Source organism: Chrysemys picta, chromosome 7 (genome assembly GCF_011386835.1).
Source record: "Chrysemys picta bellii isolate R12L10 chromosome 7, ASM1138683v2, whole genome shotgun sequence".
In the NCBI taxonomy this organism is placed as follows: domain Eukaryota; kingdom Metazoa; phylum Chordata; order Testudines; family Emydidae; genus Chrysemys; species Chrysemys picta.
The window spans coordinates 17430759-17449162 of record NC_088797.1 but is presented as its reverse complement, the minus strand read 5'-3'; the positions used below and the strand labels follow the sequence as shown (position 1 = coordinate 17449162).

The following is an 18404-nucleotide window of genomic DNA, read 5'->3' as shown; positions in this document are numbered from 1 at the left end:
CTCTCCACACCCCTGCCCCCCTGACAGCCGCCCCCAGACCCATCTAACCCCCCCTGCTCCCTGTCCCTGACTGTCCCAACCCCTCTCCACACCCCTGCCCCCTGACAGCCCCCCCAGAACCCCTGACCCATCTAACCCCCCCTGCTCCCTGTCCCTGACTGTCCCAACCCCTCTCCACACCGCTGCCCCCCGACAGTCCCCCCCAAATCCTCGACCCATCTAACCCCCCCAGCTCCCTGCCCCCTGATTGCCCCCCTTCTCCAACTCCCCGGCCCCCTTACCATGCCGCTCGGCTTAGAGCAGGTGTCTGGCTCCGCGCCCCAAGGAGCGCCCCGCCCCGCCCGAGTGCTGCCGAGCGGCGTGCTGAGGCTGTGGAGGAGGGAGGAAGCGGGGGGAGGGGCTCTGGCGGCCGCTGCCGGCCCCGCCGCCGCGTTCCCTCACAGGCACACAGCCCCGCCCCCCAGCGCTGCCGGGCGGCGTGCTAAGCCTGCAGGGGATGGGGGGAGCCGGGAAGGGGCTGTGGCTGCCAAGACCCCAATGCGAGCGACGCTCGGCCGCTTTTCGGTCGATAAATAACCGACTGGGGGGAAATCCCAGACATTTTTAGAAATTCCCCCCAGAGAGCTATTTAAAGAACGAAAAGCCGGACATGTCCGGGGAAATCTGGACGTATGGTAGCCCTATGCTTGGAGGACTCGGGTTAGAGAGTCCCTATCACTAACCTGTACAGAGAAAGCAAGTTCTGCTGTAATAGCATCGCTAAGGGATGTGGATTAAGCCTTCTCGTGTGGATGGGGTTCGCAGAGAAGCCGTCCCCACATAAATCCGTAGAGGTTCTTTTCTGTTGCAGAGCAACTGCGCTAAAGCAGGGTTAATGTCCAGACCCTCCAATATAGCCCGTGCAGACCAGAGCTAGGAGTTACCAAGGTAACAAATTCAGGGGCCCAGATAGGAAAAAGGAAAAGAGGGCTTGTCTGCACTACAGTTTTAGAAATACATGTTTTTATTCTAGTCTAGACAAGCCCAGTGGGCGGAAGCAGTCAGTGACCAAGAGATCTAGGCCCTTATCCTTCCCTGTTGAAGTCAGTGGGAGTCTTTACATTGGGCACAGGATCAAGCCCTTAGAAAGCAATTTTTTAAATAGCTGGCTCTTGCTGATTAAAACTAGGGGGATGGCATGTTGAAACCCTACAGGAATTTGTGTGATCCTGGACTTGTAGATTAGTACAGACACTGCAACTTCCTCCAACTGTGAGGCCTTTTGGGAGCTAAACACCAGCACAGGAAGTGTCATTTCTTGAGCAAACAGCAGTCAGTGTCTTTCGACAACAATGGAGCAAGAGCTGCAGATCGGGTGAGCTTAAGAAATAAGAATGTATTTTTGTGAAGGAGAGGTGCAAACATTCTGCTGTTGGAAAAATCATGGAATCGTACAGTCGCTGCATGGAATTTTAATACAGTAATGCAGAGAGAGGGAGGCTGCTGATTAAGAGAGCTATGAAACTGTTTTGTTTTTTTAACTCAAATAAAAGTAAAAATTTGGGGAGAATTTGTAGAAATGGCTCAGTTGGTTTTTAAATGCTAACACTAATGTTTATAAAATGAAACAGTTTCTTTTCAGTTTATGCTGTTGCTAAGTCAGAGGGAGTTTTTCATCTAACTCTGGAAAGTTCTAGTGAATGCCAGTTAGTATTCTCAGCGTTGCCTTTTTTATATTGTGTAAAGATGTCTTCATCCCATGATATGTATATGAGTCAGTTACAGTTTGTTTCCATCAAAACTCCTAGTTTTTGCTGCTCAGAATCAATAAAATCCTTCCTGAGTGAGGCATGATGGACGCTTTCCTAAGACTAGGGGCAATACAGTATATTCAATGAAGGTGAATGACCATATTTTCAGATGTGGTTGCAGTGGATAGATCTTTAAAATCCCACATTTTATCATTGTAGCTATCTGCCCTGGTTTGAAAATGTAGTCCTATATGAAACTCACCAAAACAATGAAATTCACAGTTGAGGATTGCAGTACAGTTACACACCTAAAAACTGCATGTAACAATGCTATTACCATGTTTAGAGTATTTATTATAGAATAACACAGTATTTTTCCTTCAAAAGGATGCGTAAGCATGATGTGAAGACTCTCAATTATTTTTGCAAAATGCAGTTTGGAACTGGACAATGTGGTACATTTTAACCCTTCTTAAAGTAGGGCTATCCTTGTTCCCCTTCCATCTATTGAACAGTGCTATGCTTGGGATGTTAACTTAAATGTGCAACTTCCATTACTAATAATAACAGGAGACGTACATTTATCCTTTGAAGCACAATGGGCCAGATCCTCACTTGGTGCAAATAAGTATCTCCATTGAAACCTATGCTGATTTACGCCAGTTGATAATCTGGGCTAACATTGCAAGTGTTTCCCTTGACAATGATGTACGTTGAGGGGGGAGTCTGTTTTCAGAACAGGTTAAATTGTCTCTCTGAGCTCTCTTCCAGCTAACTAGAATAAGGTTTCAGTTAACTTCTTTTCCCCCTTATTTTAAGCTCTGCACCCCTCTGTATTACATGCTTCTGCCTGGGATGTGATGAGAGGCTATTTTTGCAATGTTTCTAGTCCAGCTGGGAGCAGGAAGCACCAGAAATGCTAGGAAAATTCCTGCACAGCATTTTCAGAGATTCAGATAAACATTCTAAGATTCACACATCATTCGTTTAACAACACACGGTTATCTCTAACTCCGTTGACTTCTGGGCAGTGACTCAGAGATCACATGGGTGTAGATGAGATAAAAATTTGGCCTGCCAGGACTGTTAGTCATAGCAATGGTATTACCTTTACAGCCCATTTTGGAATTTTCCCCCTTTTATTTTTAACCTTATTTGGATTTCCTTTTTAGAATCAGACATCTGGCATGATTCTAAACAGGTACCAAGAGCAAATTATCCAATGTCTATAAAAAACCTCAGACATGTTCGCTGGTTTGACCTTTTTCAAATCAGTAGTTTGTTATGCTATTTTTTATGGTATGTGATTTCCTTGGGTGTTCTTGTTGAGGTTTTTATGGAGATTGTTAGAGAAATGCTTAAGAAATAAAGAAGAATTATCAAGGGTAAGCTACTTATGACAACATTATAGACTTTGGTTTACAAAGTGTCTGTATGTTCTGCTTCAAGCATCTAGCAAAGTTTCTTTAAAATTTACAACACAGATTCAAGTATATGTTTAATACATCATATTATACCTGCATTGTTAAGTACAAACAGTAAAGGGGAAATCTTAGGTGGCTGGTGATAAAGGTTTCTACACCCTGGGAATCAAGATTAAAAAATATCAGCTCATCAGTGGTAGAGTGGTCTACAAAAGGAAGAAAGGGGCACCATGCATTAAAACAAAATGTCTAAACAGCTTAGTGTTTTGTAAAGGTTTCCTTAGTGTACCCTGCCCATCTCTGTATATTGTGCCTTTTGAACTGTAACTCAATCCAGTTTGAAGGTTTTTGGCTGAAGTAGAGCCAAACCAAAACTTTGGATATGAAACACTTAAATGCTGGGAAATTCACGATCTACCTCTGGACAGTGTGTCTCAGCCACATTTTGAAAGAAGTTCCAGTCGGATGACACTAAAGTCATTTATTTATCTTCCGATCCGATACAATTGGATCACGGGCACTGCAAACATCCTCACTGTGCCCCTAAGCCCCGGCCTGGAGGGACCACCACTAGGTGTAAGAGTTGTTCATTCTTCATTGCCACTCAGTCCTTGCCACGATGATTGTGATGATTTTTTTATATGATGTGGACATCTGACCTCTTGGAACTGAAGCAAGACACCAAAATCATCTTTACCAATTACAGATCATCAGTCAACTGATGGCTGTCACTTGTGGCCCAGACTGCATTTGAATTACTAGTGAAAGGCCCCATACATCATTAAAAACCACCTTTGCTATCCAGATCCCCATCGCTCATTTTTCATCCATCAGATGGTATGAGTTTGTTCTGACGTGGCCTTCACATACAACACTCCTAGCCCTCAGTCTCTGTTTTAGAAAACTTCCCCAAGAAAACCGTGCAAAGCAGAAACTTAAAATAGTTGCTCGCAGCCGCTATAAAACGATTCAGCCCAAGTGAGAACCAGGACACCAACCAAAATATCGGAGAGAAGCATTTTAATTTAGGAAGCATATTCTCAGCTCACATAGACCTGCACAACTTCCAGCAAAGCGTACAGGAGGGATGGGGTTTAAGGCCCACAAATAGGCTAGAAATCTCTTTGTATCTGGACAAAGCAAAACAATTATAGAGGGGATAAAAAGCAGGTTAAAGACTTGCACAGGTGACCACCTGATTGACGATTGGGTTTTTAATTCACATTAGACTAGACCATTGCCCACAATACAGTCTCTGTACCACTTTGCCAAGGCAGGGAGACTGTAAAACTGCTTTATCAGGCAACTGGTGATTACTCTGGAATGGGGGAATCTTTGGCTTGTGCGGTTGGTGGCTAGCCAGTTCTGTGCCATTCTATCCCATTGCCCCACAGCGTTGGGGGCATGCCAGGACTAGGAGAGGCCTCGGCTGGAGAGTGCTGTTCCATCCATCCACTCATTGTACAGGGTAGTGTGCAACCAGTTAAGTTAGTATGGAAAAATCCAGCGATTAAGGGCTTGAAAACAGAACTGGCTTCTGATGAATGATTAATGACAGTTTTGTAGTGAGATTGCTAGCAGGAGAAAAAAAATTCAATATTATGCAAGCACTTGCTATGGTAATCACAGTTAAGAAACATTTTAAGGAGGTGAAGCTGGCTTGTGTTTACTTTTATATTAAGTAAAAACCCAACTCGGTTTCCATGAGCATTCCGGCCAACCACTGATCTGATTCCCAGAGGTATTTGCAAAAGGGGTGCAAACACATTCATATTGGTTTAAAAATGTGATGGACTATTCACAGGGCTTTTTTTTTTTTTGCCACATTCTCACTACTCAAAGTAACACACCCAACAGCACAGCACAGCACAGGCAATAGCAGGATGAGTTTCTCCTAAATTGCGCTGCCAATGTGTCTCAACTTTCGTCCTGTTGGGGCCGCCTCCAGGGGCGAGCGGGTAATAAATACCACTAATCCTGCGTCATAATGAATCATGACCTTGCTGTGCATCCCCCTTCTCCTAGCAGAGGGCTTGTTTCATTATATTCTTTGTTTGCATTCTTCCAAACAGAAATGAAAGCCGTCTGAATTATGGAAGTGAATGTCTCCTTTCTCCCTCTGTTGCACAAGGTATGGACAATGGTATTTGTAAATTAGCAGCTGTTTACCTGAGATAAGATCTAAACTACTGAGCAGGCTGTTTTCAAGCAAGATTGGCCAGGAGCTAAACTACCCACAATCCTTAGTTTTGTTTGTTGTCCTGTCTAAAAAAGGAGGAAAACAAAAGAAAAGACCATTGTCCCACCTTGTTGACTTCAATAAGAACAACGTTGGGCTTCAAATAACTTATGCAATAACGGTAACAATTAAAATAGACCAGGTTTTGATTTTGTGTGTGTCTTTGGAAGCATTCTTAATGACATCATGCTGGTATGTCAGAAAAAGAATAACCCAAGCGTATAACAGTTCATAGTACATGAAGACACTAATATGTTGCAAATACTTAGGGCTTTGAGTCTCCCCTGAATGATAAATGCTGTGTACCTGAAGGAAGGTTTGAGGCTCTCTTTTGAGAGACACATAAAGCACATGACGGTCAGTGCTTTTCTTTTGCAGTCAGGCATGCTGATCATCACGATTTCAGCTCACATTGTGAAACTCCACATGGTTATGCTTGTTCCCCTCTAAAAAGTCCCCAGTCCTTTACCACGCTTGAGCTGCACTTTCAAAGAAGGTGGAGTCATATTCAAATATTTACCCATTCTTTGATGACGTGAAAATACGTTTTACAAGAGCAACAACAGATCCAGTTATACTAACAACAGAAACAACAGACCTAGTTATATTATCTAGCACGGTCGACTTGACTCATTTGGAGTCACAATAGGTTAGGAGTCTTCACCATACAGCAGAGGATGCAAGATAGAGACCACTGTCACATATGCAGCGCACCAGGTAAGTGAGACAAGCAAAAATTCATGCATTCCATTCTCTTATTTTAGTTACTTATTCTGGGTCAAATTCTGCACTGAATTACACACTGCAGAACTCCACTGACGTCAGGAAGGTTTCATGGGGCTGTAACCAGTGCAAACAGGGCCCTGAGTTAACTTAAAGTTTGTGAGTAAATTTAATGCTTCTGAAAGTGAGTGACTAATAGCATCAGACGGAGGCAGGCATGTTACAAGGCAGATGCTGTGGAACTTTCTCTCACACAGCTCTGCCAGTGCACCTATGTCCTTAGCTTGCAGCATTCCTACTAGTCCAGTCCTGAAGCTATCTTGAGCAGAGGCTGTTAAACTGTGCTAAATGGTATGGTGATTTTGCAATGATCTTACACTAATGTGGATGTGGGCAGGTAAATATAATTCTGTCCATTTTTACAGATGAGGAGACTGAGGCATGGAAGAGTTAAGGAGTTTTCCCAAGGGCACATGGAAAACAAACCTGTTGCAAAGAATAAAATCTGGATGTTCACAGTCATGTTCCTTAAAGACAAAATGGCCTTTCCTTCCCTAGCATTGTGGCTAACCACGTAGCATAAAGCTGACCAATAGTAAAGGGTAACAAAACAAATAATATGCCAAGCATGTGTTGCAGATACTGTACAAACTGTACAAATATACAGCACACTGCCTGCATATTTCTGAGAACAATATTTTCACGTTTCTGACCTGCAGTAACCCAAAAGTTCCCATTAGAGGAGAAAGAGTCCTGTGGCATTCTGTGTTGCTCATTGCCACATCTTCCTGAGTTCGAAGAACAAACTTGACGTCTGCTTCTTGTACTCAGAAACATGGCAGAGATGTTTCTGAAACAAATTAACAGTGACTGTTTTTTATTCTCTTTGGACTTTTCTCTCTGAGTCAATTTACTCTGAATCCGATGAGCAGATTTGTTTGCTACTGAAATAGGTTAGTTTAGCAATTGACTTTATAAACTCTCTGGGTTGTTAAGCACTTTTGGCTGGGCAGATCTGCCAGAGTGGATTCCTATGAAAGATTTTTGCCTTCCTCCCTTGACTACTAGAGAGATAGATTAGCTAGACAGACAGCTCCAGTGCTGCCTTTTGCCTCGTTTTGCTTGATCCCATTCACTGCCTTGAGATTCCCACCCTCGAGAATGTGCCAGAATGCACATTCTTACTTGTGGCCACGATCTAACACTTCATAGACTGACTAGAAGGGAATGCTTGAATAATATGGTTTTATGTGGTCCAGAAAGGAGAGATCTTGTAATTCAAAGACCAATCCTGTTATTTTTGCAATATAGCTGATCTCCATTAACCTAAAAGTCAGAAATTTTGAGACTGCCCCTTAACCCACATCTTCTGAATCATCACAATACCATGGCCATCTACTTCTGTGGCATTTGTATCCCAGTCTATGGGATCTAAGGTTAATGCACCATAGAAGGACTAGTGAAGCCAAAGATTCAATTCTGGAATGGTAACTAATTCAGATATGGACTAATCATTTTGCAGAAACACTTGGTTCTTGGTGACCCACAAGTACCATAGTGGTAGGACAAACTGATTGGGAACGTGCAGTATACTGACCTGCAAACATCACACCATTGTTGTGAAGACATCACTTCCAATCCAGGTCTAATCAATACAGCACATGTCTTGGAACATTCTGCTGAAGGTTTCCCATCATTACTTCAAACTGGTATTAATGACTTCATATGTTCTCTCCTCTTGATGTTTTTATTGTATTGTTAATGGCTGTTTCCTTGCAAAGCACTTTCAGTCTACTGTATGTACTTTTAGATCCCTACCAGAATTCACTTCTCTTAAATTCATGTGTTGCAGATGCCCCTGCTCCTTATTCCTCACCCCATGAACGACCCTCTGCGCCCCCCTTGGAGCTGATGGACGGTGCCACTGAAGATGAAGGGGAAGATTCAGGAGACTGTGGTTGGTACAGTCTCCCACATGTGCATTAGGGCTGTTTGTCCAGGGCAATGTCTGTCACTTTTAAATAACCACCTATTGCAGATAGTGTTAAAGTAATCAAGGAACTGGTCTTTATTGTCTTTATTGAAGAGATACACAATAAAAAGACAGCCAAAAATCTAGGTTATGATACAATACTACAGGTAAATGAGACTAATAAAAGACACAGGAGGATGAGGTAACAGTAAAGCCAGCAAGTTATATTATAAGAAGCAGAGTTCTGAACTCATCATCTGCATCTTTCCAAACTAGCGGAAAATTGAACTGTGCCAATGCAAGTTACTAAATGCGAGCACCTCTTCTTGCTGTTATTTCACTGTAGGAAATAAAGGTTTACCTCCCCCAGCTGATCAGGTGCCCGAAGGAGAGCCCAATGATTCCATTCCACCTCAGACAGAGTGGAGGTAAGATGCCTTTTAGGTGCTGTTTCCAGTGTGGGAGTGCAAACCCTTTTTGAACTCACATTTACATTATTGTCTATGGAACATGGTGGAATCACAGTGTAAAATTCATAGCCTGAATTTCCATGTTTTATTGATGTATTTAGCTAGATAAGTTAATGCTGGATACCATCTATCATATTGCTTGGATGCTGATTGCTGTTATCTGAGTTTGGACCTGATTCTAATCCCACTGAAGTCAATGGGAGCTTAGCCCATTAAGTACCTTTGACTAGCAGCTAATAGAATTGTCCTTTGCCTGTCTTTTCCTACAGCCTTGTGCACATTGCTTTAAAACAGCAGCATTATGAAGAGAAACATCTTCTAAAACAGAACAATGCATTTTCACCTTACCTTGGTAAAGAAAATTAGAACATAAGAACAGCCATACTGGGTCAGACCAGAAGTCCATCTAGCCCAGAGAAAGAGAATAGAGAAAAGAGGTGACACTGAACCAGAATCCTGGGTCCAAACCTTGCATTAGAGTAACAGCTTGAACTGATCTCTATGCTCTATTGAATTCAAACACTGATTCTGAACATTTGGGAATTTGGCTCTGAGTCTGATCAGATCTGAATTTTTTTACGGCCCCAATGTTCAGGAGTTTTTGGATTCAGGGATTTGATCTGGACCTTTCCTGACCTTTATTTGCCATCAGAAATGTCAACCTACCGTCAAATTAGTCCAGACTTTACATACAACTGTAATCTAGGATGACGGGCATGATTTTCATAAGTAACTTGTGAGTTAGAGCACCCCAAATTTTGCGTGCTCAACAAGATATTTTAAAGCAACTTGATTTTTCAGAGGGGCTCAGCACCCTCAGAAATCAGACCCTTTCCAAATGTGTCTTTAGCAAGGCACCTAAAAGTGAAACATGCCATATTGCTAGCCACTTAAGAAAATGGTGGCTGATGGTTTTACATTTTTTCCTCACTGTATAAAGAAGTTTCTTCCTCAATCTCAGGAAGCAAAGTGGATTGTCCAGTTTTTAACAAAACATTTTTTCGTTGATTTTCCAGCATTCTGTCTATTTCTGAGCAAGTAGCCAGAGAAGCCTTAGTACAGTACACAGCCGATAAGTGCTGCTATCGGATTGCCCCTGCAAAACATATGGTGGTCCAGAACCTGACTCCGCTCAACACATTCAGAGTAAGTACATATAGTATTGAAAAGAGCTGACCAAATTTAGCATTGCATGGCAGGCTTAGTTGATAGGCTTATTCCTATACCAACTGCAAAGATCTACGGTTTCAGGGGATGACGCGATAAATCGACCCCCGAACGCTCTCCCGTCGACTCCTGTACTCCAGCGCCACGAGAGGTGCAGGCGGAGTCGACGGGGGAGCGGCAGCAGTCGACTCACCGTGGTGAAGACACCTCGGTAAGTCGATCTAAGTATGTCGACTTCAGCTACGTTATTCACGTAGCTGAAGTTGCGTAACTTAGATCGATTCCCCCTCTGTTACAGGAAGGTGGGCAAGATATTTCAATGAAATCTGAAATCTCAAAAAATCAGCTTTTGTCATGTTACCAATTTGAAAGTGGTCCCATTTCATAATCTCCCCCTCCGGACACACACACACACTAAAATTGGCCATTTTCAGCTAAGATAGGCCCATTACATTTTTCTTTGCTCCAAAATGTGGTGCTTTCTCTGTTTATACTAGGGAGACTGTGTGTGTGTGTGTGTGTGTGTGTGTGTGTGTGAGAGAGAGAGAGAGAGAGAGAGAGAGAGAATCTAAAGTACATCCCAGAGAAGAGAATTTTTCCCTAAATGTAAAATTGGTCAGAAAAGTTCTCGATCTCATAGATTTCTCCACTGTGGACTGGAAGACATGAGTGTTGCCCTCAGTATTGTGGTTAGGCAGCAGCAAAGAAAACAAACACTGACGTGACTTATGCTAGTGCAATGACCCCCCCCAGTGTGCATCTTCACCAAGTTTCACCAATGACTTTTAGCATTGTAGCACAGGTCACTCCCACTCAGCCTTATGCTAGCATGTCTCTGTGATATCAAGACTACTTATGTCTCAGCCAGACACTGCACTGTGGAGTAATAGCATGGAGAATGACATCGTTTATTAATTTAACTATTTTATTGCTCTGTCTAGCTCTTACTTTTGAAATCAGAACAGCTCTTATTACCCTAGCGCAGGAACCAAGTCTATTCTCCTTGAAGTCAATAGAAGTTGTGCCATTGGTTTTAATGGGAGCAGGATTAAGCCCAGAATTGCTTCACCTCCTAGCAGAAAATAAGAAGCAGCTTTACATTAAAGTTGACTTTTGTTTGGTCTTATCAGTATCGTCTGCAAACCTTCACTGAAACCAGAGAAACATTCCCGATCAGCGAGCCTTATAATGGTAAGCAAATCAGCGCTCTTACTTAGCAGAGAGTGAACACTGTAGAATGTACTGTGGCAGGGAATGACTATCTCAGTAGACTTATGGATTTAACGAGTGACCACATGCTCCTTAACTGCACAGAGACTAGCAGAATCATAAGGGACAATATTTTCAAAAATGGCTACTGATTCTGAATGCCTCAATTTTGGAATCCACCTTGAGGTCTCCTAGGGCCTGATTTCAGAGGCATGGAGAACCGGATTGATAACTAAGCCTTTCACCTGTTTAGGTGTCAAGTTTAAATCCAGCCCAAATTGGTGGAGACCAAAAGGTTTAAACACTATAATTTATTTTTCAAACTTTCTTTGCCTGTCACCTTTTGTGACATTTGTTTTCTCTTTGGCTTTTGGACAGTGAAACAAGGCGAGTCTGTTTAGACTAGTGCTCCTGCAGTAACTCAGTGATGATGTGTTTGGCATCGCATTCTGGCATTTTAGTCCAATCCCCACCTCCATCCGGTTCTCCCTAAATGAAAAACCATTGGAAAATATTTCTGTTCATGTAATGTTTTAGGGAGAGAGAAGCGAAGAGGTAGACGATGGGGAAGGAAGATCAGATAAACATGCCAGGTGAAGGGTGGGAAGAGAGGAAAGGAAAAGTACAGATAGGAGAAAGAGGGAGAGGAAGTGGGGAAGAAACAGAGGTAGGAGAAGACAAGAGTGGAAGAAGAGAGATGGAGGAGAGTGGAAGGTGAAGAGGGGAGGAAAAAGTGAGGAAAATTGGAAGTGGAAGGTGAATGTTATCATGGGGGCCAGCTAAGTGAAAGCTAACTTCTTCTTCGAGTGCTTGCTCATATCGATTCCAATTAGGTGTGTGCGCACCACGTGCTCGATCATCGGAGAAATTTTCTACCCTAGCAACACCCAGTGGGTCGGCTGTGGAGCCCCCTGGAGTGGCGCCTTCATGGCGCTGGATATATACCCCAGCCGACCCAGCGCCCCCTCAGTTCCTTCTTACCGCCCGTGACGGTCGTTGGAACTGTGGAGCGTGGCATAGCTGTTCTCCACTCTCCCTAGCTTTACCCGTTGCTTCTTGTAGATAGTTATTAATTGTGTTTTTTAGATTAGTAGTTGTTGTTAATAGTTATAAATAGTTTTTCGCAGTTAGCAGGGGTTAAGGGGGCCTTTATTCCCCCCTTTTCCCCCCCCGGCGCACAGCCGGGCTCATGCCCAAGGCTCCCGGCTTTAAGCCGTGCGCGACATGTGCTAGGACTATGCCAACGGGAGACCCCCATGACTCTTGTCTGAAGTGCTTAGGGGAGTCTCACCAAACGGACAAGTACAAGATTTGCAAGGTTTTCAGGCCAAGGACAAAAAAGGAGCGGGACTTCAGGCTTAAGCAGCTCCTCATGGAAGCGGCACTTAGCCTGGTTCCTCCTTCAGCGTGTCAGGTTCCGGCACCGAGCGCCTCGGAGCGTAGTGCCCCAACGGCTCCTTCCGGTACTGCACCGCGGGCAGACGCGGAAAAGGCACTACGGCACCGTCCCCCCTCAGCACCGCGTCTGCTGCAAGCCCCTCGGCGCCGGTCCCTGTCTCCGGGACATAAAAGGCCCCCGTAAAACTCAGGACGCTGCCGTCCAACAGGCACCGGCTCCCCCCGCACCAGTGGTAGAGCCGCGCCCGGCTTCCGAACGCCAGAGGGTGCAAGTATTATCAGCACCGTTGACTCCGGCGCCGGGTGTACAGCCGTTGAGTCCGGTGCGGACTGGCTCACCGCCTCGTCAGGTGGTGGAGCCCTGTGTCCCATCTACACCGGAGACGTTTGCCACGGTGAGAGACCTCATCGCCCTTATGGAGCCGGCGCCTTCTCAACCCGCGGCACCGCATGCCCTTCGTACGGTACAGTCCAGGGGCAAGCCTACCTTGATACGGCCGCCTTCTCCGGGCGTGGACTCGCAGCACCGCTCCCGGTCTCGGAGCAGGTCTCGACGCCACTCGCAGTCCCGGCACTGATCTCCACTCGCGGCACAGATCTACCTCCCGGCACCGGTCTTCTTCTCGGCACCGACCCGAGCATCGGTACCAGTCGGAGTCAAGGCGCAGCTCTCGGCACCGGTATGAGCGCCGCTCCCATTCCCGAGGCCGCTCCCGGCACCGAGGTTACAGATGGTCTTCGTCATCCAGATCCAGATCCGGATCCCGGTACCGACATGCATATTGGCACCATTCTCGATCCTGGTACCGTTCATCGGCACCACGCAGAGACCGCTCGCCGATTGATCGGCACCGCTCGGCACCGTACCAGGACGTTTCCCTGCACCCACGCTCGGCACCGCCCTGGCCCTCGAGATTGGCATCTCACTCTTCTGAAGGGGCTCCCCGTTCAACGTACCCTGCTCAAGGTCAAGCTGCAGACGACTTGGGTCATTGGCAGGAGGGGGCAGACAACCTTCGACAAGACCCTATGCATTGGTCTTTCTGGACCCCTTGGGCGTATCACCAGGCTCAAGGGGCTCCACTAGCGGCCTCTTGCTCGGCTGAATCTGAGCCCAGGGTTCCTGAGGCCACCATCTCCCGTCCTCCCCCAGGGGGTATGGAGGCTCCGGCCCCGACGCCCATGCAGGAACCAGACCCTGGTGCAGGGGATCCTGCACCTCCAAGTCCCTTGGAGCCGGACGCTCACAGAGATCCCTTACCCCCTGAGGCGTCCTCCTCATCTTCCCCAGATGAGGCAGTGGCGGGTACAACACCCTCAGGCCCACCTCCTATAGATCTTCGTGCCCACCAAGACTTGTTATGTAGGGTGGCAAGAAATATGGACCTACAGGCCAAGGAGATAGCGGAGGTGGAGGACCCGGTGGTGAGCATCCTTTCATCTGATGCCCCAACCCGGGTGGCACTGCCCATTATCCGAACAATTCAGGCTAACACTACGGCCCTATGGCAAACCCCGGCCTCCATCCCTCCAACTGCCAGAGGGGTAGAGAGGAAGTACTTTGTGCCCTCTAAAGACTATGAGTACCTCTACACGCATCCCCCACCATGATCACTGGTAGTCTCATCAGTGAACGCCAGAGAGCGCCATGGCCAGCAGGCGGCAGCGCCCAAATCAAAGGACGCTAAGCGCTTTGATTTGTTTGGACGCAAGGTTTATTCGGCGGGGGGTCTGCAGCTCAGGGCCGCAAACCAACAGGCGCTGTTAAGTCGGTACAATTATAACTCATGGGATTCCATGGGTAAATTCAAAGAGTTGGTTCCCCAGGACTCAAGGGAGGAGTTCGGGGCCCTGGTGGAGGAGGGCAAAAAGGTGGCTAGAACCTCCTTACAGGCCTCCCTCGACATTGCGGACTCGGCCGCCAGGACTCTAGCGTCGGGGATAGCCATGTGACGTGTCTCCTGGCTCCTGGTTTCGGGGTTACCACCAGAACTGCAGCAGACCCTGCAGGATCTGCCGTTTGAGGTCCAAGGCTTGTTCTCGGACAAGACGGACTCTAGCTTACAGAGCCTCAAAGACTCGAGAACCATCATGCGCTCCCTGGGGATGCATGTCCCAGGGCCTCAACGCAGGCCCTTTTGGCCATAGCCACAAAGGTTCTACCCTCCTCCTCCTCGTCTGAGACAGGACTTCCCCAGAAGGCGGGGACGAGGTGGTAGACGGAGGCCGACTGGACCTCAACCCGGTCAGAACCAGGGCCCCCCTAGGCCACCTTCAGGACCTAGGCAAAACTTTTGAAGCTGCGCCCGAGGTCGGCGCACCAGCCACTACCCAGGATCCATCTCATTTATTTCAGGATCGCCTCTCCCGTTTCCACCGTGCTTGGTCCCTTATAACTTCGGACTGTTGGGTCCTTCGCACGGTGGAGAGGGGATACGCCCTCCAGTTTTCTTTGTTCCCCCCCTCCCACCCCTCCTCCCCGTCACTCTTCAGGGACCCTTCTCACGAGCATCTCCTTATACAGGAGGTTTTTGGGCTCCTCTCTATGGGGGCCATAGAGGAGGTTCCCCCAGAGTTAAGGGGCAAGGGGTTTTACTCCCTCTACTTCCTGATCCCCAAAGCAAAAGGGGGTCTGCGACCCATTTTAGACTTACGCAGACTCAACAAATTCATAGTAAAGTTGAAGTTCCGCATGGTCTCCTTGGGGACCATCATCCCTTCCCTGGATCCTGGGGACTGGTACGCCGCCCTCGACATGAAGGGTGCATATTTTCATATAGCGATCTACCCCCCTCACAGGCGCTTCCTTCGTTTTGTAGTAAACAAGGTACACTACCAATTTGCCGTCCTTCCCTTCGGACTGTCCATGGCTCCGAGAGTGTTCACCAAATGTATGGCCGTCGTGGCAGCATACCTTCGGCGACAAAGGATACAGGTCTTCCCGTATCTAGACGACTGGCTGGTCCACGGCCACACCAGAGAGCAGGTTCAGGCGCACGTACAGATAATACTACAAACATTCCACGACTTAGGCATTCTACTCAACAAAGAGAAGTCCACTCTGGAGCCGACCCAGAGAATAGAGTTTATCGGGGCAGTCTCAGACTCCACACTCGCCCGAGCTCTTCTGCCAGGCACTCGGTTTCGCACCATCGCGAACATCATCCACAGACTCCAGGCCTTCCCGATTACCACTGTAAGGACGTGCCTCGGTCTGTTGGGTCACATGGCCTCTTGTACTTACGTAACCAGGCATGCCAGACTTCGGCTTCGTCAACTTCAGGCCTGGGTGTCCTCGGTGTACCGCCCTTCTCGGGACAGCCTGAACATGGTGGTCACGATTCCGAACTTGGTCTTGACCTCTCTCACCTGGTGGCTGGATCACAAGGCGGTTTGTGCAGGAGTGCCGTTTCACGCCCCACAACCCTCCCTGCACCTGGTCACGGATGCCTCATCTCTAGGTTGGGGCGCTCACCTTGGGGAGCGCCATACCCAAGGCCTCTGGACCGCATGCCAACTAGCTCTGCACATCAATGTTCGAGAACTGATGGCGGTGCGCCTAGCCTGTCAGGCATTTTTTGGTCTCCTGCATGGCCGCTGCGTGTTAGTCTTCACAGACAACACCACGGCCATGTTCTACATCAACAAGCAAGGAGGAGCCCGGTCGTCTCCCCTATGCCAAGAGGCCATTCGCCTGTGGGAGTTCTGCATTGCCCACTCGATACATCTCATGGCATCGTTCCTCCCTGAAGTCCAGAACACTCTGGCGGACCGTCTCAGCAGATCCTTCCAGACATACGAGTGGTCGATTTGCCCGGACATCATCTATTCCATCTTCCAGAGGTGGGGATTTCCCCAGGTAGACCTGTTCGCATCACGAGCCAACAGGAAGTGCCACGTGTTCTGCTCCCTACAAGGGCGATCTCCGGGCTCCCTGTCGGACGCTTTCCTTCTAACGTGGAAAGACCAGCTGTTCTGTGCTTTCCCTCCATTCCCACTGGTCCACAGGGTACTGCTCAAACTACGCAGAGACCAGGCACGTGTGATTCTAGTCGCTCCAGCTTGGCCAAGACAGCACTGGTACACCACGCTTCTGGAGCTATCGGTTCAAACTCCAATCACGCTTCCCTTGTGCCCAGACTTGATCTCCCAGGACCACGGCCGATTGTGTCACCCCGACCTGCAATCGCTCCACCTTACAGCGTGGATGCTCCATGGCTGAATCGGACAGAGCTACAATGCGCACATCCCATGCAACAGATTCTAATGGGAAGTAGAAAGCCCTCTACACGGACCACTTACTTAGCCAAGTTGAAGCGGTTCTCCTGTTGGTGTGACCAGCTGGCCACGCCCCCCTTGCAGGCGTCTATTCCTCTTATACTCGAGTATCTCCTGTCCTTGAGACAGCAGGGCTTGGCAATATCTTCAGTCAGGGTTCACCTGGCCGCTATATCGGCGTTCCAGCCAGGAGAACACGCTTCCTCGGTCTTCTCTAACCTGATGGTTGTCAGATTCCTCAAGGGCTAAGACCGCCTTTACCCACAGCAACGCCAACCCGTTCCGGCATGGGATCTTAACCTGGTTCTCTCCAAGCTCACAGGACCCCCATTCGAGCCATTGGCTACCTGCTCGCTCCTTTACCTATCTTGGAAGACAGTCTTCCTTGTAGCCATCATTTCAGCAAGGCGTGTTTCTGAACTCAAGGCCCTCACATCTGAGCCTCCGTACACAGTCTTCCATAAAGACAAGGTGCAGCTTCGCCCCCACCCTGCCTTCCTTCCCAAGGTTGTATCAGCTTTTCATGTGAACCAGGATATATTCCTCCCGGTCTTCCATCCTAAGCCACACGCCACGCGCCAAGACCAGCGTATGCACTCCTTGGACGTGCGCAGGGCCCTTGCTTTCTATATTGAGCGTACGAAGCCATTTCGAAAGACGACGCAACTCTTCGTTGCAGTAGCCCACTGGCTGAAAGGCCTACCGGTCTCCTCCCAACGTCTCTCCTCTTGGATCATGTCCTGCATTCGTGCTTGCTACGACCTGGCTGGTGTCCCAACGCCACGCCTCACCGCCCACTCCACGAGGGCCCAAGCCTCCTCGACTGCCTTCCTGGCTCAAGTCCCGATCCAGGACATTTGTAGAGCTGCAGTTTGGTCATCGTTCCACACCTTCGCCGCTCACTATGCGCTGTTACAGCAGTCCAGAGACGATGCTGCATTTGGTTCAGCGGTTTTGCACACAGCGATGTCTCACTCCGACCACACCGCCTAGGTAAGGCTTGGTAGTCACCTAATTGGAATCGATATGAGCAAGCACTCGAAGAAGAAAAAACGGTTACTCACCTTTGTAACTGTTGTTCTTCGAGATGTGTTGCTCATATCCATTCCAAACCCACCCCCCTTCCCCACTGTCGGAGTAGCCGGCAAGAAGGAACTGAGGGGGTGCTGGGTCGGCTGGGGTATATATCCAGCGCCATGAAGGCGCCACTCCAGGGGGCTCCACAGCCAACCAACCGGGTGATGCTAAGGTAGAAAATTTCTCCGACGATTGTGCACGCGGCGCGCACACACCTAATTGGAATGGATATGAGCAACACATCTCGAAGAACAACAGTTACAAAGGTGAGTAACCGGTTTTTCCTGGCAGTCCATTGTATGTGGCCACTAATATTTTTCATTCTTCTAAGCTGGTTTGCTCTGGGCCTGATCCAAATCCCAGTAAATGAATGGGAGTATTTACATTGACTTCAGTGGGCTGTGGATCAAGCCCCAGGGTTATTCACACAAGCTAAATTTAAGCTGGGGCAATAGATTCATTTAGAACCTTTCCCACCGTGTACTGTAATTGTCTTTTATAATTAAAAAAAAAGTCCAGTTCAGGAAACAGCGTGTTCCTTTGCTTCAATTTCCACTGACAGATGCAGGTTTGTTAACATACCAGAAGTTGCTCATTGGAGTCATAGTTCCTGATATACAATTAACTTCCACATTAGCTCAAGCACAGTGAGGCCGGTTTACTTTGACCTCAGAGTAAAATGGATTGTAACATCTCCTGCCTTCAGAGAGAAGGGGG

General features: G+C 47.6%; 1 protein-coding gene across 4 annotated transcripts in view; it reads left to right on the top strand.

Moving 5' to 3' along the window:
• Positions 1-1005: 1005 nt before the first annotated feature.
• The window catches only part of LOC101941737 (protein SSUH2 homolog), a 29086-nt gene continuing 11687 nt past the window's right edge, over positions 1006-18404 (top strand). The window contains exons 1-6 of one of the 4 annotated variants that reach the window (XM_005288503.4): positions 1181-1354; positions 5227-5285; positions 7969-8073; positions 8435-8516; positions 9575-9704; positions 10856-10916. In XM_005288503.4, the coding sequence (XP_005288560.2) occupies positions 1332-1354; positions 5227-5285; positions 7969-8073; positions 8435-8516; positions 9575-9704; positions 10856-10916 (460 nt within the window). In that variant the 5' untranslated portion in view covers positions 1181-1331. Of the gene's footprint in view, positions 1355-5226; positions 5286-5921; positions 6111-7703; positions 8074-8434; positions 8517-9574; positions 9705-10855; positions 10917-18404 lie in introns of those variants that run through there. The other 3 variants (XM_005288504.4, XM_042849891.2, XM_042849890.2) reach the window with 3 other exon arrangements.